The sequence below is a fragment of the Notolepis coatsorum genome (genome assembly GCF_963971535.1).
Source record: "Notolepis coatsorum genome assembly, chromosome: 14".
NCBI classification, from domain to species: domain Eukaryota; kingdom Metazoa; phylum Chordata; class Actinopteri; order Aulopiformes; family Paralepididae; genus Notolepis; species Notolepis coatsorum.
The window spans coordinates 98153625-98180499 of NC_140178.1; the positions used below are offsets into that span (position 1 = coordinate 98153625).

Genomic DNA, 26875 nt, shown 5'->3' on the forward strand with positions numbered 1-26875 from the left:
GTGCGTTTTTGTTTCGAGTTGTAGTCAAACACAGACCTACAGGTAAACATAGCCCATCATTTCCATGTCTGCGTCAACTCCCAAGTTGCCGATTAACGCAGATGAGCGATAAAATAAGATACACACACAGGGTTCTCCATCTAGTATTCAATAGACAGAACAATCCTAAACAGTGGGAGATGCCACCAAAGTCTCTGGAGGAGAAAAAAAAAGAGGAAATAAAGTCCATAGTCAAAAGCAAGAGTCAGATAACTGCCTCCCCCTCCATGCACTCATTAAGTCCAGAACTTTATAAACAGTTCAGAACAAGAGTTCAGTATAGATCGGACATCAGAACATTTAACGGCCTTAAAAACAGTCCATTAAAAAAAGAAAAAAAAAGAAAAAAAAAACACAAACCAAAGCACCAGAACGGCTTGGGGAATGTTTCATATCATTTTATTGTTTTTCGTCTTTTCTCCTTTATTTTTCATAGCAATGGAAAAATATAACCTTATACAAACGTCTTCGATTCTCAAATCTTTTTTTTTTATTTAATGTTTTTTCTTAAACAAGCAAAAATGGTGAGTGACCCCTTTCCCCAAACTAAGTGCAGTGACAAACTTGTACCAGCAGGGGAAACTGAACCGATTTGAAGCACGACGAGCCACGATTTGACCCGCTCGACACGTAGATCAGCGACATCCGGGATCGACGGCTGGCAGCCTATTCATAAGAGCTAGTCTCACTACTAAATTTGGCACGCTCTCCTCCCGCCTCATCTCAGGCCATTTACACAAGGAGGAGACTTTCCTAAGTATTACACGTTTTTGTAAAGTTTACCGCTCAATGCTCCCCACCCCCCTCTTTTCTACAAGTGTTCCCCTTGATATATAAGATTCTTCACCGGTGTCGTTCTTTTTCCAGAACATTATGTTCGCGGGACAGCAGGAAATGAGCCCACGACAGGTCCGATTATCTAACAAAGCCCACATATACTGAAGACCAGACGAGTAACCGATGATGCTGTTGGAAAAACAAAAAAAAACACAAAAAAATTAAATAAAAGATAAAAAGGGGGAAAACCCCAGAAGGAGAAGAAACAACAGTAGTCGTCATTGTCAAGGAGATTCATGGTGGAAACGGGAGGAACTCTTGGGTTTTCTACCACTTATCCTGCCATGTCGGTCAGTCACCCAGTGACGCAGCAGAGATGACCGACAGACTGTGGTCTGCTTCTGTGATTTTCTTGTATCATCGTTATGAATTGACTACCGGTAATTTACTTATCGATTGATTGTGGCTGTGTCACCGGGGGGGGGGACAGAATACAGCGGTAGGGGGAGGGAGGAGAGTCGGGCTTCTCCTCTCCCTCCAGACCAGGAGACATCGGAGGAGGAACCCAGGCACCTTGCTTCAAAGCTGTTTCCGTCTTTATTTATTTTAATATCTACAGTTATTTCAGGTTCAAACTATCTCCTTCCACTCCCCCAAAAAAGTCCCAATTCAGACCATCTCCACAGTGTCATTTGTTGTTTTATTTGATGTCCGCAACCATATTAAGAGTGCTTGGAAGAAGAGCTGGGAAGAAAACAAAAAAAAAACAAAAAAATTAAAAATAAAAATAAGAGCAACAAAATAAAGATTTAAGTCTTCCCCCGATCGGTCAGAGAAACTAAGAGTCCAAAAGTCCTTTCGTTTTTATTTTCCTTATGTTTTATTTTGAATCCAAAAGTCTTAGCCCTCCTCCTCCACATAAGAGTAGTTTTCTTTCTCTTTCTTTCTTTTGATTCCAAAACAGAACCCGAGACCCAGCGGCTCTTGTCATCAGGTTGTTGTGGCAGCTGGTCTCGTGTGGTTGGGGGTCAAAGAGGAGGAGGTCAGTTGGTTTGGTGACGCGTCATCGTAGCAACTTCGTATCGTAGCAGACTACTAAAAATGTTAGTTGGCTTGTCAAGACCACCGATATGCAGCTAGGCCGGGCTACAGCGAAGAGGAGCGAGGATTTGGGGGAGTGTTGGGTGCTCGGTCCAAGGGGGCAGGGGTCCAGACAGGGATTTGAATCAAGTTAATTTGTGTGTGGGGGGGGGGGGGGGGGTACAGAAAGGGCAGGGAGGGGGGGCTGGAGTCCTTGTCCTAGTTCAGATACAGTACAGTCCACAGGCCGTCGAGGAGGAAGGTGGTGGAGGTGGGAGGGTGTCAAAGGTCACACAGAGGCAGGGTTGGTGGGGGTTTGAGGTCATTGGAAAGGCTGAAGAGGGGGTGGGGGGAGGAGGAAAAGGAGGGGAGTCGCTGCTTGTCTGCCGGCGACTTGCTGGAATTGTACTCAGAAGGTGGTGTGATGTCAATCATCTCTCTCTCTCTCTCTCGCTCGCTTTCTCTCTCGCACGCTCACACTCGTCTCTCGCTCGTGCTCTCTCTCACACACACGCAGACACTCATCTCAGCGCACACTTCGCTTCTGCTTCGACCCGGCACAACGCGCGAAAGACAGAAGATTTTTAATTCCAGTGGGGCGATTTCTTTTCTCATTGTTCACTGATGTCGATCTTCTCATCCCTGACAGACAGCACATCTGGAAGACAAGAGATAGGGTTCAATAATTCAGTCATGAATGTGTCGGCCGCAGTTAGTCTCTGGGTAGGCCGCAGGTCTCAGATATTGTGGTAGGGTTATGCATCAGGCTTTCAGAGTGGTGCATGTTTTCTCTTCATAGACCAGAAACATCTTTGAGTCACTATACTTTTGAGGACCAGACACACATCTTTGAATGAATCACTATACTTTTGAGGACCAGATTGTGTTCTAGGGGGCCGTGAATATATTTTGACCAGTTTAAAGGTTGGATTATGGTATGGGTTGAGGGACGAACACCACGGCCCATTTGTCTTCCATATTTCTATGTATTTTTCATAGCACGTACTTGTACAGTTTTAAGTTGTCAGTACTCTAGCCACTTTTTCTTCAGTTATCTTTGTTACAAGAAGGAGCCAGCTAAGCAGTTTTGTCCATATAGATGTATTATCTATCAAAGTGCTCAACCTCTACCGTCTGTAACTAATAGAAGTTTAAAAACATTGTTCCTCTGAAAACTTAAGAGTTATATGGTTCTTGAAGTACTAAATTTGATGCATCGTTATGGTTGAATAGCTGCGTGTGTCCACTGACCAGGCCTGGCTCTTCAGCTTACGGAGCTCCTTGGTGGCCCAGGTGGCCAGGGTCTTGGTTTTGGTGGTCTTGGAGCGCCGGCCCTCTGTCAGCAAGTCGTTGATCAGAGGACGAAGCTCCACTAGTTTCATAACGTCCTTACCGAACGCCGTACACAGGTCACTGGGGGAGGGAGAGAGGCATGTATTTACAAGACAGACGACCACCAGCCTCATGAGAACTGAGTCATTTATTTATGAGACAGAACAGCAGCTTCATGAGACCTACTCTGACCAGGGTTCGCAGATATTGCAAAATGAAAATCAAGGACTTACAAGTACTTTCCTAAGCACTATTTTTTTTTAATCCACTTTTTCTCCCATCCCAATTTCGTGTTTCCAATCCTCCCCTCCCCCGTCTTGAACGTTGCTCGACTATGCCCCCCCACTGGTCGGTTGTAGGGAGGATAGAAGCCTTGCATCACGTGTCCCCTCCGATACACGAGGAGGCAGCGTGTCACATCCTTTCACCTGCAAGCGCGGACTCTGCATGGGAGGCTCACACTACCCCTGCTGCTTCCAGTCTCTGCTGTGCAGGTGTCCCCCAACCGACCTGTAGGAGTCGCTGTCCACAACGTCCAAATCCCCACCCATCGACTTCCACCCGCTGGCTCTGCCAATTGAGCAAGTATGACGGCCGGCCCAAGCCGGAGGCAATGCCGACACCCGGATTCGAGACCGGAGTCTCTTGCATTGGTGACGAGCGCAATCTCCGCTGCGCCACCCAGCCGCCTCTCTAAGCACTATTTTTAATTTAAAAAGATACAATTCACTTTTAAATGCTGTTTTTTTTATAGAAGAAATATCTAATCCAATATTTATGGCTTAAAACCAATTTCTGACAATTAGTTACACTTCAAAAACAAATATAAATTTCTTGATTCATCATGGATGAACAACTTTCAATGCAAATGGTTGATTTTAATTTCAATTACTTTTTAAGCACCTTGTTAAAAAATGGGCTGATTTCAAGGAATTCCAGGACTCTACTTTTTTCGTAAAAAATCAAGCACTTTAAGGACCTTGTGTTAACCCCGTCTGACAAAGTGAGAACACGAGTCTTTTCTGCAACAATGGAAAAACAAACCTCAACAAACAAGAATTCACTCTGCATGCAGGAGGCATCCCTCCCTTCCTCAAAACTTACCCTATGAGTCCGGCAGCATTGGCCACCACTCCGTCAGAGTGATCGTCATCCTCTGCTATGTGGTGAATGAAAGACAGGATGAACTCCACCCGAGGCTGCACCAGCATCACATCAGCTGTAGGAGGACAGAGAGAAGGCGGTGGAGAAAGAGCAGGAGAACGAAGGAGAAAAATAGCAGGAGGGAGAAGGAGAAAAAGAGCAGATGGAGGAGGAGAAAGAGTAGGAGATGGGGAGGAGTGAGGAGGAAAAGAGCAGGAGAGGGAGGAGATGGGAGAAAGAGGGAGAAGTAAGGGATGAAAACAGGAGGAAAAAGAAAAAAATAGGATGGGAGTGAGAAAAGACGGAGGGAGAAAGTGAATAAGGAGGTGAAGGGAGGAGCAGAGAGATAGAAAACGAGGTTAGTCATGAATAGAAGGCTTGTTAAAAAAAAAAAAATAATAATAATAAGTATTCATCAGAACACTTGATCTGTAGGGTCTCGCAAAATCCAGGGAACACAGGGGCAGCCATGCTGCCTGATGTCCCCCGGGTGAAAAAGACCCAGCTTCACTCTGCGACGCCATAAAATCCACTCTGCCACTCTCAAAGCAGGCGGAGGAACAGACGTCGGGAACACATGGAAGTATATAAATATCCACAGCATGAATTGTGCTGAGAAAGGACTATTCCTTTAAGTTTCTGGTGTGTGTGCGTGTGTGTGTGTCTCTTACGATGTACGTTCTCCTGGTCTCCTTTCAGTCCCTGGATGATTCCAGTGTAGGCCTCCAGACAGCCCTCCCTCAACTCGTTCAGATAATCCACCATGTCATAGTCCGTCTGGAAAGATAAAGACACATGTAAGAAAACAGACAAGCACCAAGCAGTCCAGACCCAGTGTCATCTACGGCACAGTAGGTAACAACAGAATGACAGGAGGTACAGTCCAAGTTCAGTGTGTTGAGAGGCAGCTAACTCTAGCGGTTTATCCAGTTAGCTTTGCAACAGCTCACTCCCTCTAGTGGCATTGAGGGTCAGAGACCAAGGACACTATAAAAGAAGGAAGGTTCATCATGTCAGAATACCAAAGAAACTATAAAAGGAGGAATGCTCTGCTGGGTGACACAACTTTGGTGCCAGTTCTATTGAAGCCTGTATTAAAATTCTAAATATACCAGCTATCTGAGGAAACACAACAAATATATCAATCGTTAGCTAGTTAACAATGCAACAAATTGCAGATGATTCTGGCATTTGATGTAATAACCTGTTTAAATGATGGATCCCATTCAACTCAATGTCGAACGAACTGAAAGTTACCACACCAATGTGCATTCACGCACTAGAGTGACGTAATGACCCTTCCTTCTTTTAGTTTCCTTGTCAGAAAACATCGCCCTGCTTCTTTGACTGCTATGATACGTCATGCTCCACGTGTATATGTCAAGGCAAAACAAGACAATGTCAGATTGTACCAGTAGAGTCACGCTAACTAGTCAATAAACCTGTGGTTCTCCAATCTCAAGTAAGGAGCAGGTTGGTAGAGGGTCTTTTAGACTGGGGGGGGGCTATTAAGTCCCTGTGGGGTTCTATGAAGTCCCTGTCCTGCCCTGTGGGGTTCTAATAAGTCCCTGTAGAGCCTTGTGAACCAGGGAACAAAAATAATAATAATAAGTATTCATCAGAACACTTGATCTGTAGGGTCTCGCAAAATCCAGGGAACACAGGGGCAGCCATGCTGCCTGATGTCCCCCGGGTGAAAAAGACCCAGCTTCACTCTGCGACGCCATAAAATCCACTCTGCCACTCTCAAAGCAGGCGGAGGAACAGACGTCGCGTAGCCTTGAGTGTGTAAACGAACGGGTGAGTGAGACCGAGGGTCCGTTCCAAAGGTTTATAGACGCACGCTCACGTCTCTTCCTGAGTGAAACGCGGAGGAAACTAATGTTTTAGGAGAAACTGTACGTCCTTGTCCAGCCGCTTGTGGGAGGAGCTTTATGACAGCATGAGCCAGAGCTCTAAGAGTATTTCCACACGAGGACACGCATATGTAGAGAGGAAACCTCAGACTTCCTCCTACTGCGTCATTTCTGAGTCACGGCATAATCGGGGACGGTGGAAGAGACGCTTTTTTAAATCTTTGGAACACACCCGGGTGTGAGAGCCTTTTCTGCTTTGCCAAACTGTGTGTGTGCGTGTTCCCTCTACCTTGTCCACCTGGGCCTGCGAGGCTTGCTGCAGAGTATCCAGGACTATGTCCAGGTATTTCTTAAACTCTCCTCCGATGGCCAGAGCGATGTCACCAAACGCCGACAGGATCTGAGGCTTCACAGACCGGTGAACATTCTCATTCTACAGACAGACAGACAGACACACCATTAAGAGGAGAAGAGATGGGAGGGAAAAAAGGAGACTCCAGGAGAAATGGATAAGAAGAAGAGGAGAGATGGATAAGAGGAGAGAATGAAGGGAGGCGCGATGAGGAAAGAGGATGATGGATGAGTAGTAACTGACCCCCAGGTTCTCCAGAAGTAGCTGCATGATCTCGTCACAGAAAGGCAGGATGTTGGACATCAACGCTCTGCACAGGTCACATACCAGACCCACCGCAGCAAGACAGACCTACAGCAACACACATTAGCATCCACACTAGGGGAGTGATACACAATTGAATATTCGAGAAAAGATACATTCAATACAGTGTATAGAAATGTTTAACTATTAGACTATTCTCTTGCCGTTTAACTGGTGGTACGGTATGGCTACTGCTATTAGCATAATGTTTAACTGGTGCAAGACACCCTAACTGCTCTAGATGAGCAGTTATGCGAGGCATAAATTGAGTGGTCGAAAACTTGCATAGCACTAAATAAATGCAGTTTTACCATAAGCTGAAACTGGTCCTCAATCTGCAGTGGCATTTCATCTATCTTCTCCTTTTATTCGTCTATCATTCTCTTAGTGGCTTAATAAAAACAGAAGGCCTGTGGAAAATAATCCTCGTCATGACCGTTAGTTTGTAGAGTCCGGCAAAGTCCAGAGAATATAGGGGCAGCCATGCTGCCTGATGTCCCCCGGGTGAAACAGACCCAGCTTCACTCTGCGACGCCATAAAATCCACTCTGCCACTCTCAAAGCAGGCGGAGGAACAGACGTCAACGTAGCCTCACAAAATACACAACACCAACCTGCCCAAACCACTAGTCTAGTTTGCTGCGTAATTAGATATATATTTTGGCCAATATTTCCAAAGAACTCCCAAGGGTTGAGTAACCAGGTGTGTGTGTGGCATGTGTGCAGTGTGTGGGTGTGTGTGTGGCATGTGTGCAGTGTGTGGGATGTAGGTGTGTGGCATGTGTGCAGCATGTGGGTGTGGGTGTGTGTGGCATGAGTGCAGTGTGTGGGGCATGTGTGCAGCGTGCCTCACCTGATATTCAGCATAATTCTTGAGTCCGATACCCAGGAAAGGCTTGAAGGCATCCATATATTTCTGGAAGTCAGCGCCGAGCACTGAGGAGAATAAAAACGGTTTCACTCTCACCCTACAGTGTGGACAACAATCATTATATTGACCGTTACAGACATGCAGGGAACAAAATAAGTACCCGCCAAGCACCAATGGCGGGCAGATTTAAGGTTTGGCGAGTAACAATGAGAGGTCTGCCCGCCACCTGGCTGGTAACAAAATAGTTCATATCGATACCCTTATTTTTAAAATCCTGTGGCGGGTCTAATTTCCGCCCTTAAGCGCAGCTCCAGCTATAATATCTATGGCTCCGGCAGCTAGCAACGTTCGGTTCATATCGATACTCTTATTTTGAAAATCCCGTGGCAACTCAGCGCGTCATATCTGCCCAGTCCGTGCTGTCTGCTGGCATTAAGCAGAGCAGGGCTACACAGCAGTGCGCCCATTTTGCGACCCGAAATAAGTCCGTGTTTTTCTCTCTCTCAGAACGGGTCAAATGCATCTAACATGCTTTGCATCGTCGCCATTCCTTTATGCCCACATCGCCCGAAATTAACGTTACGTTAGCGTAAGCTAACAAGCTAATCCTGATCAGAAGCAGAGCCATAGAGAACAGCAGAAAGTGTGGACTGGGGAAAGGGAAATGGGGGGGGGGGGGGGGCACTCTCCCTTTCTGTGTGTGTGTGCGCGTTTTGAAAGACGATGAAGTCAGGAGTATATTATAGTAAACTGAGGATTACTGAGGATGGATAGATAATGTTGATATTCAAATATTTAAAAAAATTGATCATCATGCAACATAAAATTGTAGAAACGGTTTGAGAGAGGAAGGGGTTGACAGCCAAACATGGCACTGCAACTAAATAACACATATTTGTAACAGTCACAAATGTGCCTATTGTATTGAACACGTTTTATACTTGTGCTACAAGATTTTGGCCTGTGCTACAAAACTCTGTAGCACCAGTGCTATGTGCAAAAAAAGTTAACGTACAGCGAGTAGATCAAGCATCTGGGCAAATATACATGCCCTGATGCCTCAGTGTATGGCAGTGTAAAAAGGTTGGTTGCCCTATAAATATATATGCGGTAATTAAATATATAAATGTAAATATTATTATTATTAAATGGGTTACAATTACAAATATGTGGAAGTGGAACCATATGGAAGGAGTAAGCCTGCCGCTAAAAAGAAAACCCACCACGCCTTTCTCAGACGAAAAAGAAGTTTCGAGAGGAGTGGAAGTTTGAAGACAAACTAGACTACAATATGATGCGGGGGTGGTGAGTTGAAACAGTGTGTGTGTGTGTCCCGGCCCCACTTCTATGTTTCAATAAATTATTTACATTTAGAACTATTAACGCTGACTCATTCCTTCAGTCCACTCAAAATTATGCTAATATTCCTTATGTTGTTTAGGATATTAATTGAAAATAGCATATGAGAGTATTATATAGTAATAATAACTAAGGCTGTCAAATATATCGCGTTAATATCACGTTAACTCCCGATTCTATTAATGCCACTAATTTTTTTAACTCAAGATTAACTTTAAAAAAAAAAAAAAAAAAAAAATTAACTAGACTTCACTCAGGTGTATTATTTATTGATGCTCTCATTGGTACTATGTTTGTTTCTGAAGAGTGTGTGTGTGTGTGTGTGTGTGTGTGTGTGTGTGTGTGTGTGTGTGTGAGATATAGAGAGAGAGGGGGGTGAGAGAGATGAGGAAGGGGCAAAAGAGAGAAGGAGCTGGGAGAGTGTGTGTGTGAGGGAGAGAGGGGTGTGTGTGATTAATCAGCCCTTGTGTGTGTGAATGTAACAAGTTCCTAACGTTTTCTTTCCCCTATTATTTCATGCACACTTTATTCATCGTTTTAAATTATTATTTTATTTTAAGTTATTTTGTGCATCACTCTGTTTTGAATTTGATGCACATTTGCAATGCATGAGGGTCATCCTTTTGTGTTAAATGGCTGCACAAAGGAAGCATTTGTTGACTCGCATGTTGATAAGAGTATTAAAACTTGGAACTTGAAAAAGATCTGTTTAAGGTATAAAAAAAAATTTAAAATAAAAATGCGATTAATTTGCGATTAATCGCAAGTTAACTATGGACAATCATGCGATTAATCGAGTTAAATATTTTAATCGTTTGACAGCACTAATAATAACACATGGCGATATACCTGGCTGTTTTTTTTTTTTTTTTTATAAATCTACCAGCCAAATGGCTGGTAAGTCAAAAGTTAATTTTGTTCCCTGCAGACATGACATATATAGACAACAAGCATTATAATGACAGTTAGACATGATGAACGAACAACAAGCATTATAATGACCGTTACAGAATGACATAGACTACGTTTAATCAGCTTTTTGAGGAAACATTGAAGCAAAATGGAACAGAAACGATATGTCAACCTAGCGGCTGTTTTGAAACAAAACGGCAAACGGTTATCGTCTGCAAAGCGGTCTGTAGGTCTCAGATATAATTTGTGGTAGCGTTTATACATCAGGCTCTCAGCGTGGTGCATGATTTCTCTTCATAGACCAGACAGACAACAGACTAGTGTTGTCACGATACTGAAATTTCTAACTTCGATACGATACCTTGAAAAGTATCGATATTTGATAACATTTTCGATACCAGGGGGAAAATATTTGAATATTAAAATGTAAATTTCTTTATTAATTTAAAAAAAAAATATTTAGCTTTTGTTGCTGGTCGATTCTCCTCACCTTCTCTCTGGTATTATAAGAGAAGAGAAATAATGAAGTGCAAACCTAACTTTCAACAAACTTCACTTAAAACAAATAAAAGGTGCCTCTTGATCATCAAACAAGAATGAATTTCCCTATTGGGATTAATAAAGTGCAAATCTAACTTTCACCAAACATCACTTTTGTATTAAAAAAAAAAGGCTACTCTTGAGATTATTATAATTTTTTTTGGAAAATCGATAGTGCAGAAAGTATCGATATTGCGGGAAATTTGTATTGAAACGGTTTTAAATATTCAGAATCGATATGTATCGAAAAATCTATATTTTTGACAACACTACAACAGACCGCGAGAGAGGGGCTCGGATGTGGCTAGACATTTTTCAACCGTCCCTTCAATAAAACACAAACTGGCCAGATAAAGGGATGCGAGCGTTTGTGTGTGTAAACATACCTTCTACCAGTGTAGATACAGCCATGAGCGCGTCCTCCTGTACTCCTCCAGAGCCAGCAGTGCTCTGGAACATTCTGAGCAGAGAGGCCATCACCACATCAGAGATCTGGAGGGCGTCCTGGTGCTGCACCTTACGGAGAACGTTCTGGGGGGAGGGTTATAAAATATTGTTAATTTATGACCAGGCGCTGGTCATAAATACGCTGGAGGTATTAATACAAATAGTACTACAGAGGGTCCTTGTCAAATTAAACTCATCAAATCAACTTTGCAGATTCTCTTTTGTACAAACTGCATTTTCCATTAAGAACGTTAGACTCTGGAACTTCAAATAAACTAGTTAATAAAAAGAAATAAGGCTACTTTTGGTATTAGTTGACTGAGAATTTGTTAGTTGATTTTTATGCAGTTTTTTCTTCCATGCTGAACGAGTTTATTTCCTAAAAAATATTATAAGCACATTTCTGGTAAATATGAGATTAGAAAGGTGCTTCTGCATTATTGCACATGGAGAAAAAAGAAATGTCGATAAAATCAACTACTTGATTGTCGGCAATGCTCTTGATTATTAGATGATTAATGACTTAAAACTGGATCCAAAACCAGAATGATCACATAGGGAGAGTGTTTGTGTTCTTACCTGTAGAGTGGCACACAGTAGCGACTGCAGGTCATTGAACTGGATTCTGTCCGATGTGCTCTGGATGTGAGACTGAAAGGAGACAGGATGTTACATTATTAGACAGGAAATTACATTATTGGAGGAAAAACAAACTATAACCCTAGTCTCACATCTTTCTTTACCTCCATATCTAACCTATAACCCCAGTCCTACATCCTCCTTTACTAGGGGTGGGACAATACAACTATCTATTTATCAATGATCCAATAGGATAGATGCAACGTAAAAAGATCGGTTCACATCGACTCTTATTTTTAAAATCCCGTGGCAAGTCTCTCTCTATGTTCAATGATTTTTTTTTTTTTTTTTTTTTTTTTAACTTTGACCAGTCAGCTGGTTCTTTTAGCGTTTATCGCTTTTTCATCGCATTCATACTTGGTCAAGTTCGACCGACAGAAGCAGGCTGAAAGGGTTCAGATGGGGGGGAAGACACTCTGGGAAAGGCACGGCTGCCATCCGGGATTCGAACGCGCTCAGCCCCAGATCCGTGACGAGCACGGTTGTCCACGGCGCTGAAATAGCACTCGCGGTACGTGGTGAGCTACTGGAGCTCCCCTATGTTCAATGATTTTAAGTAGCAAAACGTTACATTTTAAAAACAAACTGGATAGTTGATAAACATTTAACTTCATTAGCTGAAATATTCAAAAATCATTAAGTCTGCTATAGGCCATTATAATTCTCTGTGTGTGCGTGCGGTCGTGTCCCAGACCAGATGAGTTTTTTTTCTTTTTCTTTTTAATCCTCTTTTTGTCCTCGTGATTTTTCTGTGTTTTTCCTCGCATCCAATCTTAGTCGTTATGCCAATTCCCCCCTCCCCTACCTGGTTGTTGCGCGCATGTGCCCCCTACTGGTCGTTCTAGGGAGCCCTGAGGTCTGTCACATGCTTCCTCCGATACATATGGAGACAGCCAGCTGCTCTCTTTTCACCTGCCAGCGCGGACTCTCATTGGCGAGGAGTAACGTGTAGGAGGCTCACACTGCCCCCGCCCTCTCCCGTCTTTTGCTGTGCAGGCGCCCTGTCCGACCTGTAGGAGTTGCTGTCCACAACGTCCAGATTACCGCCCCATCAACTTCCCTCCCGCTAACTCTGCCAATAGAGTTAGTATGCCTGCCGGCCGGCCCAAGCCGGAGGCAACGCTGACAGCCGGAGTCGATACCAGTGTCTCGTGCGTTGGTGACGAGCGCAATGTCCGCTGCGCCACCCAGCCGCTTGAGGTCAGAGGAGTTTGATAGTAATACTGAGGATGGCCAGATAATGTTGATATTTAAAACATACAAAATATAATACATAATAAATGTATACATGTATGAATGATTTGGGAGAGGTAGGGAGGGGTTTTTGGTTGTGAGTTCCAAAAAATTGAACTTAAGTTATTCAAGTTATTTCAAGTTTAAAGCTAAATATATCATGATGTGGAGTTCTATTTGTATTAAAAATAATAGATTGTTTTTAATTTACGGTAGTTTAACTGGTGGTATGGTATGGCTACCGCTATTAGCATAATGTAACTGGTGCAAGACACCCTAACTGCACAATGCATGCGTGTGTAAACTATGGGTGACTGTGAGGCATAAATTGAGTGGTCGAAAACTTGCAATAGCACTATCTACAGTGGCATTTCATCTATTCTCTCCTTTTATTCGCCTATCATTCTTAGTGTCTGCAGTGGCATTTAATCTATTTTCTCCTTTTATTCGCCTATCATTCTCTTAGTGTCTTAATAAAAACAGAAGGGCTGTGGAAAATAATCCTCGTCGTGACATAATGAAGTTTGTAGAGTCCGGCAAAGTCCAGAGAATATAGGGGCAGCCATGCTGCCTGATTTCCCCCGGGTGAAACAGACCCTGCTTCAATCTGCGACGCCATAAAATCCACTCTGCCACTCTCAAAGCAGGAGGAGGACAGACGTCACATAGCCTCACAAAATACACAACACCAAAACCCATATGAATTAGTAACTTCAGAATGTTATCTTTAAAAAGAGACCAGGCTCATGCATGTGCTTAAAGTATAAAGATAAGCTTTGCAAAAAAAGTATGCAGTCCTCAAGTTCAAGTAAAAAAAAATTGCCACTTGTCTGGAAGAGCTCAAAAATGTAAATGTCAAATGATGTTTTCGTTGCCTTTTTTGTTGATCTAAATGTTACCAATTGTGTTAAATGGGCATATGATATTGTCTCATATCGGTCGCAGGCACCTAACTCGTATCGTGTGGTGGCAGACTGTGATATCGACAAATATCGTATCGTTGTCCAAATAATCTATATCGTATCGCAATTCCCACCCCTATTCTTTACCTCCATATCTTTTTTTTTAATCCGCTTTTTCTCCTAATTTTTTATTTTTCTCCCCTCCCCTGTCTCGAACGTTGCTAGACCATGCCTCCCACTGGTCGGCTGCAATGTGGACTAAGCCTTGCATCACGTGTCCCCTCCGGTACTCGAGGAGGCAGCCGTCGCATCTTTTCACCTGCACAGCGCGATCTCTCAGTGGCGAGGAGTAATGCATGGGAGGCTCACGCTGCACCCATTACTTCCTGATTCTGCTGTACAGGCGCACCAACCGACCTGTAGGAGTCGCTGTCCACAACGTCCGATCCCCACCCACTAGCTTTCCGACCCCTAACACTGCCAATTGTGTTAGTATGAACGACCAGCCAAGCTGGTAGCAACGCCGAGAGCTGGGCTCGAACCCAGCATCTCCTGCGTTAGTGGCGAGCGCCTTGCCCACTGCGCCGCCCCTCTTTTCCTCCCATCCATTCTCTCCAATCCCTTCTGTCACAACCCTAGGGATACATCCATCCATCCACCCTGCTCCCTCTCCGTCTCTACCTCCATCTGTAGGACTTGTTGCAGTCGTTCCATGATGACCAGCGTCGTTTTCTGTACAGCGGGGTAGCAGTCCTTGGCACTGTTCTTCACAATCTCCATCAGAGCCTCGTAGGCCGCTGAGCGCAGGTTGTTCTGATGCCCGTCAGGCCTGTCAAGAGACGGAGAGGACATGAGACACTACTATCAAGTGAGGACATGAGACACTACTATCAAGTGAGGACATGAGACACTACTATCAAGAGAGGACATAAGACACTACTATCAAGTGAGGACATGAGACACTACTATCAAGTGAGGACATGAGACACTACCATCAAGTGAGGACATGAGACACTACTATCAAGTGAGGACATGAGACACTACTATCAAGTGAGGACATGAGACACTACTATCAAGTGAGGACATGAGACACTATCAAGTGAGGACATGAGACACTACTATCAAGTGAGGACATGAGACACTACTATCAAGTGAGGACATGAGACACTACTATCAAGAGAGGACATAAGACACTACTATCAAGTGAGGACATGAGACACTACTATCAAGTGAGGACATGAGACACTACTATCAAGAGAGGACATGAGACACTACTATCAAGTGAGGACATGAGACACTACCATCAAGTGAGGACATGAGACACTACTATCAAGTGAGGACATGAGACACTACTATCAAGTGAGGACATGAGACACTACTATCAAGTGAGGACATGAGACACTATCAAGTGAGGACATGAGACACTACTATCAAGTGAGGCCATGAGACACTATCATGAGAGGACATGAGACACTACTATCAAGAGAGGACATGAGACACTACTATCAAGAGAGGACATGAGACACTACTATCAAGTGAGGACATGAGACACTATCAAGAGAGGACATGAGACACTACTATCAAGTGAGGACATGAGACACTACTATCAAGAGAGGACATGAGACACTACTATCAAGTGAGGCCATGAGACACTACTATCATGAGGCCATGAGACACTACTATCATGAGAGGACATGAGACACTACTATCAAGTGAGGACATGAGACACTACTATCAAGTGAGGACATGAGACACTACTATCAAGTGAGGACATGAGACACTACTATCAAGAGAGGACACGAGACACTACTATCAAGTGAGGACATGAGACACTACTATCAAGTGAGGACATGAGACACTACTATCAAGTGAGGACATGAGACACTACTATCAAGTGAGGACATGAGACACTACTATCAAGTGAGGACATGAGACACTACTATCAAGTGAGGACATGAGACACTACTATCAAGAGAGGACATGAGACACTACTATCAAGAGAGGACATGAGACACTACTATCAAGTGAGGACATGAGACACTACTATCAAGTGAGGACATGAGACACTACTATCAAGTGAGGACATGAGACACTACTATCAAGAGAGGACACGAGACACTACTATCAAGTGAGGACATGAGACACTACTATCAAGTGAGGACATGAGACACTACTATCAAGTGAGGACATGAGACACTACTATCAAGTGAGGACATGAGACACTACTATCAAGTGAGGACATGAGACACTACTATCAAGTGAGGACATGAGACACTACTATCAAGTGAGGACATGAGACACTACTATCAAGAGAGGACACGAGACACTACTATCAAGTGAGGACATGAGACACTACTATCAAGAGAGGACATGAGACACTACTATCAAGTGAGGACATGAGACACTACTATCAAGTGAGGACATGAGACACTACTATCAAGTGAGGACATGAGACACTACTATCAAGTGAGGACATGAGACACTACTATCAAGTGAGGACATGAGACACTACTATCAAGAGAGGACATGAGACACTACTATCAAGAGAGGACATGAGACACTACTATCAAGTGAGGACATGAGACACTACTATCAAGTGAGGACATGAGACACTACTATCAAGAGAGGACATGAGACACTACTATCAAGTGAGGACATGAGACACTACTATCAAGTGAGGACATGAGACACTACTATCAAGAGAGGACATGAGACACTACTATCAAGTGAGGACATGAGACACTATCAAGAGAGGACATGAGACACTACTATCAAGTGAGGACATGAGACACTACTATCAAGAGAGGACATGAGACACTACTATCAAGTGAGGACATGAGACACTACTATCAAGTGAGGACATGAGACACTACTATCAAGAGAGGACATGAGACACTACTATCATGAGAGGACATGAGACACTACTATCAAGTGAGGACATGAGACACTACTATCAAGTGAGGACATGAGACACTACTATCAAGTGAGGACATGAAACACTACTATCAAGAGAGGACATGAGACACTACTATCAAGTGAGGACATGAGACACTACTATCAAGAGAGGACATGAGACACTACTATCAAGTGAGGACATGAGACACTACTATCAAGAGAGGACATGAGACACTACCATCAAGTGAGGACATGAGACACTACTATCAAGAGAGGACATGAGACACTACTATCAAGTGAGGACATGAGACACTACTATCAAGAGAGGACATGAGACACTACCATCAAGTGAGGACATGAGACACTACCATCAAGTGAGGACATGAGACACTACCATCAAGTGAGGACATGAGACACTACCATCAAGTGAGGACATGAGACACTACTATCAAGTGAGGACATGAGACACTACTATCAAGTGAGGACATGAGACACTAATATCAAGAGAGGACATGAGACACTACTATCAAGTGAGGACATGAGACACTAATATCAAGAGAGGACATGAGACACTACTATCAAGTGAGGACATGAGACACTACTATCAAGAGAGGACATGAGACACTACTATCAAGTGAGGACATGAGACACTACTATCAAGAGAGGACATGAGACACTACTATCAAGTGAGGACATGAGACACTACTATCAAGAGAGGACATGAGACACTACTATCAAGTGAGGACATGAGACACTACTATCAAGAGAGGACATGAGACACTACTATCAAGTGAGGACATGAGACACTACTATCAAGAGAGGACACGAGACACTACTATCAAGTGAGGACACGAGACACTATCAAGTGAGGACACGAGACACTATCAAGTGAGGACATGAGACACTACTATCAAGTGAGGACATGAGACACTACTATCAAGTGAGGACATGAGACACTACTATCAAGTGAGGACATGAGACACTACTATCAAGTGAGGACATGAGACACTACTATCAAGTGAGGACATGAGACACTACTATCAAGTGAGGACATGAGACACTACTATCAAGTGAGGACATGAGACACTATCAAGTGAGGCCATGAGACACTACTATCAAGTGAGGACACGAGAGACTACTATCAAGTGAGGACATGAGACACTACTATCAAGAGAGGACATGAGACACTACTATCAAGTGAGGACACGAGAGACTACTATCAAGAGAGGACATGAGACACTACCATCAAGTGAGGACATGAGACACTACTATCAAGAGAGGACATGAGACACTACTATCAAGAGAGGACATGAGACACTACTATCAAGAGAGGACATGAGACACTACTATCAAGTGAGGACATGAGACACTACTATCAAGTGAGGACATGAGACACTACTATCAAGAGAGGACATGAGACACTACTATCAAGTGAGGACATGAGACGCTACTATCAAGAGAGGACATGAGACACTACTATCAAGTGAGGACATGAGACTACTATCAAGTGAGGACATGAGACACTACTATCAAGAGAGGACACGAGACACTACTATCAAGTGAGGACATGAGACACTACTATCAAGTGAGGACATGAGACACTACCATCAAGTGAGGACATGAGACACTACTATCAAGTGAGGACATGAGACACTACTATCAAGTGAGGACATGAGACACTACTATCAAGAGAGGACATGAGACACTACTATCAAGTGAGGACATGAGACACTACTATCAAGTGAGGACATGAGACACTACTATCAAGAGAGGACATGAGACACTACTATCAAGTGAGGACATGAGACACTACTATCAAGTGAGGACATGAGACACTACTATCAAGTGAGGACATGAGACACTACTATCAAGTGAGGACATGATGCACTACTATTGTCTGTACACCAACCCGTCTGTCTCTCTAGAGGCAGGTCTGAGGTTAGGCCATCTTTAATACAACGCCACATGTTCCACCTTCCTCTAATGGCGCCGATGTGTGTGATGAGTGAGTGTGAGAGACAGTGTGAGAAAGAGGGGGCCAGAGCGAGTGAGAGAACACACCGGTCTGTTGTCTCGAGGAGTTTCTGTACGATGATCTCGAAGGAGGAGGAGAGGCAGTAGGTACTGGGCTCCTCCTGGTCCTCCGCAGCGTCCGTCGCTTCATATGCCGCTTCAGCCAGACTGGAGAACGCCTGGAGGAGGAGAAATGGAGCACAAGCAAGAAACGAGAGAAAGGGAATGACAAGAGGCAGAGGATGAGAGAGAGATGGCGTTAAGAAATGGAATAAAGCATCAACAAAGCTGGATCCATCACTGTGCATGTTATTCACTAGGAAGCTGTAGGTCTCAGATACTGTGGTAGTGTTTATCCATCAGGCTCTCAGCGTGGTGCATGATTTCTCTTCATAGACCAGACAGCATGCGTTTGTTGGTTGGTGAGTGTGTATAGATTAGGGCTGCACGATTTTGGGAAATAATCTAATTGCGATTATTCTGACAGATATTGCGATTGCGATTTGCGATGCGATTATAACATATTTAAAAAAAAAATTACAAGAAGAATGTTGCTGCTTTCTGTAGTCGGGTCCCAACTGCAAAATTACTGTATTACCCTGTATTATACACTTTTACTATCATGTAGACTATTCTGCTTTGTGTTTACATGTGATGTATTGTATACATGCACATTTATTATGTTCTTGTGTGATGTATCGCACATTTTATTGCTGTGTGATGTATTGCAAATGTTATTGCTGTCATCTTGGCCAGGTCTACCTTGCAAAGGAGATCTTGTATCTCAATGGGACTTCCTGGTTATAAAAAAAAAAAAAAAAAAAAAAAAAAAAAAAAAATTAATTGCAGGCTTGGCGATTTGATAATTGCATCATTCCAAATCGCGATTTCGATAAAAAAACGATTAATCGTGCAGCCCTAGTATAGATAATGTTCAAGGCTGAGACGATATGCCATTTGGAAGAGATAAATAGGGACAAAATTATCGATAAATATTATAATTTTCTTCTAATATATATACCGGTATATTTCTTTTTTTATGATCGCGTAAATTGGTAGTGTTACCTGAAAACTGTAGTTTCGCTTTACATACGTTACAAACAACAAATGTATTGCCTTCTCGAAATGTTGCCACACTTCAGACAGCATCTTCCTGATCGCTACTGGCAGCGCGCTCAGCACGACTCGCTGTCGTGGGCCAACTACAGCATCGCAAAAACTACAGTGAGTGCACGTGACACACACACAAACTAACGTTAAATAGTACACATTCGGGGCCATAGGGGCCCGTCTAATCCCACTCTATGAGGCCAGCTTTTCATTACAAGTTTTCACTGTGCATGAGGTTGTTTGTAGAGCTAAATCTATATTTTATATTATTGCCATGTGTCCATTGTCATTGTCAATTGACAGTATAAACCTTCCCTTCAATATGCCATAAAGAAATAATTTTATCATCAATACGTTCCCGTTTTATAGCATCGTGAATATGAACTATATACTGCAATGTTCTGGGGTAATTCCTGCAAAGCTAGTTATAGGGCACTAAGCTAATAACGTTAAATCAATGGCGTTTCGGCCCTACACAAGCTAGAGTTAAAAATCAAAATGCATATGATCGGTATCATGTTCCAGCATGAATGCATGAAGGGGGGGGGGGGGTTATTAAGTAGGATATTAAAATGGAATAAAAGCTAAACAGAGCGGTAACGTGGTTGGCCTTTTAACACATTCCCGCCTGGCCACGGACATGTCCGTGTTTCGAATCCAACGGTAGAGGGCCGGCAAGGTTGTTTTGGCTTTTATTCCATTTTAATAACCTACTCAATGTCACAAGCGGCACTGGAGATTTACCCCACTCTTGGAATTCTGAAAAGTGCATTACCGGCCAGATCCTTGTAGGGGCGCTGTCTCGATAATGCAGTGTTACCTGTGGCAGAACGGTACATTTTTTTTTTTTTTTTACTTTCAATGGAGTTTCCAGTTAGCTGGATTCTATATGTGTAGCCTGTAGCTTGGAATACCTTTTGCAACGCCGAATTCACTATGCAGTAAAGGAATATATCATCAGCCAATGGACATATCGATCTACCAGATGGCGATCGATAACTGGGAAATCCTTTTGGGGATCCAACCGGCCCACGGTAAGATCTTTTTCACGTAAATTACATGCTGATCGGGCCTTGCTTTGATAGCCAACCAGGCGATCAGCGAATGTGGCTACTGAGGCTAACACGGTTATTGGTAATCAATAAACAGAAACGACGTCCCCCACCCGCCCCCCCTTTCATGCATTCATGGTGGACCATGAATACAGACAATATGCATTTTAGCTCTAGCTTCTGTAGTGCCGAAACGCTGTTCGATTGAATGTTATTAGCTTAGCGCCCTGTATCTCGCCTTCCAGGAAATATACTAGTCCAAATCCCATATAACGCTTATATTCACGAGGCTATAAAATGAGAACGTATTGATGAAAAAATTATTTCTTTAAGCCATTTTGAAGGGACGGTTTATGGTCTCAATTGACAATGAGAATGGACAGATAGCAATACTATAAAGTATAGATTTAGCTCTACAAACAGCCTCACGCACAATGCAATAATGGCCTTATAGAGTAAGATTAGACGGCCCCCAATGGGCCAGAATGTGTTAAGGATGGCGCCCAATCACGTATATATATATGTGGTTGGCCGCGAATCGGTTAAGAAAAAAGTATTTACTTTCTTTTTTAACAAATGCAAAAAAAATCGATAAGTGACTTATCGATTTCATGCCGTTATCGATAAATGGCCTCAGCCTTAATAATGTTGGTGTGTGTATAAGAGTGTCCTCCTCACCCAGCAGACGTTGGAGGCCACCCTGGGTTCGGCCCCCAGCCCCTCTATGAGACACTGCAGCAGCGGGGCCAGGTAGACCTCATTGATGGCCGCCTCCGGCAGCAGCTCACAGATCCTCCCTACGGTCCAGGCTGTGGTGTCCCTGACCACCACACTGGGATCCTTCATTAGCTCTATCAGTGTGGGCATGGCCTGGAGGATGGAGACAGAGTAGAGGGGTGAGGAGAGAGAGAGAAGAGGGGTGAGGAGGAAGAGTAGAGGGGTGAGGAGAGAGAGAGAAGAGGGGTGAGGAGGAAGAGTAGAGGGGTGAGGAGAGAGAGAAGAGGGGTGAGGACGAGAGTAGAGGGGTGAGGGGTGAGGAGAGAGGAGGGGTGAGGAGTGAGGAGAGGTGAGGAGAGAGGGGTGAGGAGAGGTGAGGAGAGAGGAGGGGTGATGAGAGGTGAGGAGAGAGGGGTGAGGAGAGAGGAGGGGTGATGAGAGAGGAGAGGTGAGGAGAGAGGGGTGAGGAGAGAGGAGGGGTGATGAGAGGTGAGGAGAGAGGTGAGGAGAGAGGAGGGGTGAGGAGAGGTGAGGAGAGAGGAGGGGTGAGGAGAGGAGGGGTGAGGAGAGAGGGGTGAGGAGAGAGGAGGGGTGAGGAGAGGAGGGGTGAGGAGAGAGGGGTGAGGAGAGAGGAGGGGTGAGGAGAGAGGTGAGGAGAGAGGAGGGGTGAGGAGAGGAGGGGTGAGGAGAGAGGGGTGAGGAGAGAGGAGGGGTGAGGAGAGAGGTGAGGAGAGAGGGGTGAGGAGAGAGGTGAGGTGAGGAGAGAGGAGGGGTGAGGAGAGAGGAGGGGTGAGGAGGGGTGAGGAGAGAGGAGGGGTGAGGAGAGAGGTGAGGTGAGGAGAGAGGAGGGGTGAGGAGAGAGGAGGGGTGAGGAGAGAGGAGGGGTGAGGAGAGAGGAGGGGTGAGGAGAGAGGAGAGGTGAGGAGAGAGGGGTGAGGAGAGAGGAGGGGTGAGGAGAGAGGGGTGAGGAGAGAGGTGAGGAGAGAGGAGGGGTGAGGAGAGAGGGGTGAGGAGAGAGGTGAGGAGAGAGGAGGGGTGAGGAGAGAGGAGGGGTGAGGAGGGGTGAGGAGAGGAGGGGTGAGGAGAGAGGTGAGGAGAGAGGGGTGAGGAGAGAGGAGGGGTGAGGAGAGAGGAGGGGTGAGGAGAGAGGAGGGGTGAGGAGAGAGGTGAGGAGAGAGGGGTGAGGAGAGAGGTGAGGTGAGGAGAGAGGAGGGGTGAGGAGGGGTGAGGAGAGGAGGGGTGAGGAGAGAGGGTGAGGAGAGAGGAGGGGTGAGGAGAGAGGAGGGGTGAGGAGAGAGGAGGGGTGAGGAGAGAGGAGGGGTGAGGAGGGGTGAGGAGAGAGGAGGGGTGAGGAGAGAGGGGTGAGGAGAGAGGAGGGGTGAGGAGAGAGGAGGGGTGAGGAGAGAGGAGGGGTGAGGAGAGAGGAGGGGTGAGGAGAGAGGAGAGGTGAGGAGAGAGGGGTGAGGAGAGAGGAGGGGTGAGGAGAGAGGAGGGGTGAGGAGAGAGGTGAGGAGAGAGGGGTGAGGAGAGAGGGGGGAGAGGAGTGAGGAGAGGTGAGGAGAGAGGAGGGGTGAGGAGAGAGGAGGGGTGAGGAGAGAGGGGTGAGGAGAGAGGAGGGGTGAGGAGAGGAGGGGTGAGGAGAGAGGAGGGGTGAGGAGAGGAGGGGTGAGGAGAGAGGAGGGGTGAGGAGAGGAGGGGTGAGGAGAGAGGAGGGGTGAGGAGAGAGGAGGGGTGAGGAGAGAGGGGTGAGGAGAGAGGAGGGGTGAGGAGTGAGGAGAGAGGGGTGAGGAGAGAGGGGTGAGGAGAGAGGAGGGGTGAGGAGAGAGGTGAGGAGAGAGGAGGGGTGAGGAGAGAGGTGAGGAGAGAGGGGTGAGGAGAGAGGAGGGGTGAGGAGAGAGGTGAGGAGAGAGGGGTGAGGAGAGAGGAGGGGTGAGGAGTGAGGAGAGGTGAGGAGAGGGGGTGAGGAGAGGAGGGGTGAGGAGAGGAGGGGTGAGGAGTGAGGAGAGGTGAGGAGAGAGGGGTGAGGAGAGGAGGGGTGAGGAGAGAGGTGAGGAGAGAGGGGTGAGGAGAGGAGGGGTGAGGAGAGAGGAGGGGTGAGGAGAGAGGAGGGGTGAGGAGAGGTGAGGAGAGAGGGGTGAGGAGAGGAGGGGTGAGGAGAGAGAGAAGAGGGGTGAGGAGAGATAAGAGGGGTGAGGAGAAAGGGGGGGGTGAGCAGAGAGAGGAGGGGTGAGCAGAGAGAGGAGGGGTGAGCAGAGAGGGGAGGGGTGAGCAGAGAGAGGGGTGAGCAGAGAGAGGGGGGTGAGCAGAGAGAGGGGGGTGAGCAGAGAGAGGGGGGTGAGCAGAGAGAGAGAGGGGTGAGCAGAGAGGGGAGGGGGTGAGCAGAGAGAGAGGGGGGGGTGAGCAGAGAGAGAGGGGGGGGTGAGCAGAGAGAGAGGGGGGGGTGAGCAGAGAGAGGGGGATGAGCAGAGGGGGGTGAGCAGAGAGAGAGAGGGGTGAGCAGAGAGAGAGAGGGGTGAGCAGAGAGGGGAGGGGGTGAGCAGAGAGGGGAGGGGGTGAGCAGAGAGGGGAGGGGTGAGCAGAGAGGGGAGGGGGTGAGCAGAGAGGGGAGGGGGTGAGCAGAGAGGGGAGGGGTGAGCAGAGAGGGGAGGGGGTGAGCAGAGAGGGGAGGGGGTGAGCAGAGAGGGGAGGGGGTGAGCAGAGAGGGGAGGGGGTGAGCAGAGAGAGAGGAGGGGTGAGCAGAGAAGGGAGGGGTGAGCAGCGAGGGGAGGGGGTGAGCAGAGAGAGAGGAGGGGTGAGCAGAGAAGGGAGGGGTGAGCAGCGAGGGGAGGGGGTGAGCAGAGAGAGAGGAGGGGGTGAGCAGAGAGAGAGGAGGGGTGAGCAGAGAAGGGAGGGGTGAGCAGAGGGGAGGGGGTGAGCAGAGAGAGAGGAGGGGGTGAGCAGAGGGGAGGGGGTGAGCAGAGAATGGAGGGGTGAGCAGAGAGAGAGGAGGGGTGAGGAGAGAGAAGAGAGGTGAGGAGAGAGAAGAGAGGTGAGGAGAGAGAAGAGAGGTGAGGAGAGAGAGAGGAGGGGGTGAGCAGAGAGAGAGGAGTGGGTGAGCAGAGAGAGAGGAGGGGGTGAGCAGAGAGAGAGGAGGGGGTGAGCAGAGAGAGAGCAGATAGAGGAGGGGGTGAGCAGAGAGAGGAGGGGGTGAGCAGAGAGAGAGCAGATAGAGGAGGGGGTGAGCAGAGAATGGAGGGGTGAGCAGAGAGAGAGGAGGGGTGAGGAGAGAGAGAAGAGAGGTGAGGAAAGAGAAGAGAGGTGAGGAGAGAGAAGAGAGGTGAGGAGAGAGAAGAGGGGTGAGGAGAGAGGGGGGGTGAGGAGAGAGAGGGGGGGTGAGCAGAGAGAGACGAGGGGGGTGAGCAGAGAGAGGAGGGGGGTGAGGAGAGGAGGGGGTGAGCAGAGAGAGGAGGGGGTGAGCAGAGAGAGAGGAGGGGGTGAGCAGAGAGAGGAGGGGGTGAACAGAGAGGGGGTGAGCAGAGAGAGAGGGGGGTGAGCAGAGAGAGAGAGGAGGGGGTGAGCAGAGAGAGAGGAGGGGGTGAGCAGAGAGAGGGGGGTTGAGCAGAGAGAGAGGAGGGGGTGAGCAGAGAGAGAGAGGAGGGGGTGAGCAGAGAGAGGGGGGTTGAGCAGAGAGAGAGGAGGGGGTGAGCAGAGAGAGGGGGGTTGAGCAGAGAGAGAGGAGGGGGTGAGCAGAGAGAGAGAGGAGGGGGTGAGCAGAGAGAGGGGGGTTGAGCAGAGAGAGAGGAGGGGGTGAGCAGAGAGAGGGGGGTTGAGCAGAGAGAGGAGGGGGTGAGCAGAGAGGAGGGGGTGAACAGAGAGGAGGGGGGTGAGCAGAGATAGAAGGGGGGTGAGCAGAGAGAAGGGGGGGTGAGCAGAGAGAGGAGGGGGTGATCAGAGAGAGAGGAGGGGGTGATCAGAGAGAGGAGGGGGTGATCAGAGAGAGGGGGGGGTGAGCAGAGAGGGGGGGGGGGGGTGAGCCGAGAGAGGGGGGGGGGGTGAGCAGAGATTGAAGGTGAACCTTTAAGATGCACTACGCAGTTTCAAGACATTTGCAGTCTGCAATTCATTTACAGAATATATGTAATTCTTACGTCACCATGAATTAGGGCTGACCTTCGAAGCTTTTTTTGGATTTTTTTTATTATTATTATTTATGTTGTGGGACTTGTACATGTGCTCTATAAATAAAGTGGATTGGATTAATTAAATGAATGAGTCGGGAGAGCTGCGCTGCCTGGGCGGCTGCTCTCCGTTACACAGCCAACATTACATTACATAATTATGTTGCAGCCTTAGTCTATAAAGCAAACAATTATATAAATATTTATATGTAGTTAATAGAGACAAAGGCAGAATTCGACTTAATTTTTTATTAAGACATGTTTTTATATGGGTCGGGACAGTATAAAAAAAACGATAAGAGAATTGTCAGTGCTGTTTAAACCGTTTTAAATCTTAGACAAACGAAACACTTTGCTTTCATGAAATATTGTAAGCCGTAATTTGAGGCTTTATAAAAGCAGCACAATGAACACAAATCTGTCAGTGCCGAGTCCGACCTCATCTTAAATAACAAACGGCATTGCTTGTTGTAGTTAACAAAGAGAGGCAGAGTTAATGAGGCTTATGACGTTCGTTGCATTGGAGGCGCAAGATTTTGCAGTACTTTTTTTTTTTATATAATAGATTTTATATATATATATATTCAAAATGTTATTTTCCCATTAGAATCCCATGCCCATCGAACGAAGCTTCGAAGTATTTAAGACAGCCCTACCATGAATCAAAACAAAATCATTCTGAGGCACTGTAAACCAAAACGTAAGCCTAGAATATGTCTAAACAAAAGTGCAGTTTATTTAGTTGCATAACTGACTGGTTAGCGGCGTAACCAGCTGGTTACCTGTATGACAAGGGGTTTGAGCTGGTTGAGGTCGGGTCCCTCCAGTATGGAACCGAAGGCCATGACGGAGGCGTCTCTGTAGCGCCAGTCGGGGTGTTTGATGTGCTCCTTGATGAAGGGCAGCACGTGAGGAACCACATCGTCCTCACAGCAGGTGGCCAGCAGCATCAGACACACACCAGCCGCCTTGCAGGGGTTCCAGTCATCATCATCATCGTTCTCATCCTGAGAGATTAGGGGACAAGAGACATATTAGGGGCCCAGATTAGAAGACAGTTGGGAATGTGAAGTGGTGAGAGATATTAGGGGACCAGATTGGAAGGGGGGAGGAGAGATATTAGGGGACCAGATTGGAAGGGGGGAG

At 46.2% G+C, this 26875-nt stretch overlaps 1 protein-coding gene across 2 annotated transcripts in view; it reads right to left on the minus strand.

Moving 5' to 3' along the window:
- Positions 1-422: 422 nt before the first annotated feature.
- kpnb1 (karyopherin (importin) beta 1) overlaps positions 423-26875 on the minus strand; it is a 50031-nt gene continuing 23578 nt past the window's right edge. For both annotated transcript variants that reach the window (XM_084328777.1, XM_084328776.1), the window contains 13 exons: positions 26512-26736; positions 21534-21725; positions 18742-18872; positions 14467-14614; positions 11591-11662; positions 10951-11095; positions 7736-7818; positions 6823-6930; positions 6517-6660; positions 5043-5148; positions 4333-4447; positions 3148-3309; positions 423-2554 (listed from right to left, as the gene is read on the minus strand). In XM_084328777.1, the coding sequence (XP_084184903.1) occupies position 2554; positions 3148-3309; positions 4333-4447; positions 5043-5148; positions 6517-6660; positions 6823-6930; positions 7736-7818; positions 10951-11095; positions 11591-11662; positions 14467-14614; positions 18742-18872; positions 21534-21725; positions 26512-26736 (1632 nt within the window). In that variant the 3' untranslated portion in view covers positions 423-2553. The remainder of the gene's footprint in view (positions 2555-3147; positions 3310-4332; positions 4448-5042; positions 5149-6516; positions 6661-6822; positions 6931-7735; positions 7819-10950; positions 11096-11590; positions 11663-14466; positions 14615-18741; positions 18873-21533; positions 21726-26511; positions 26737-26875) is intronic.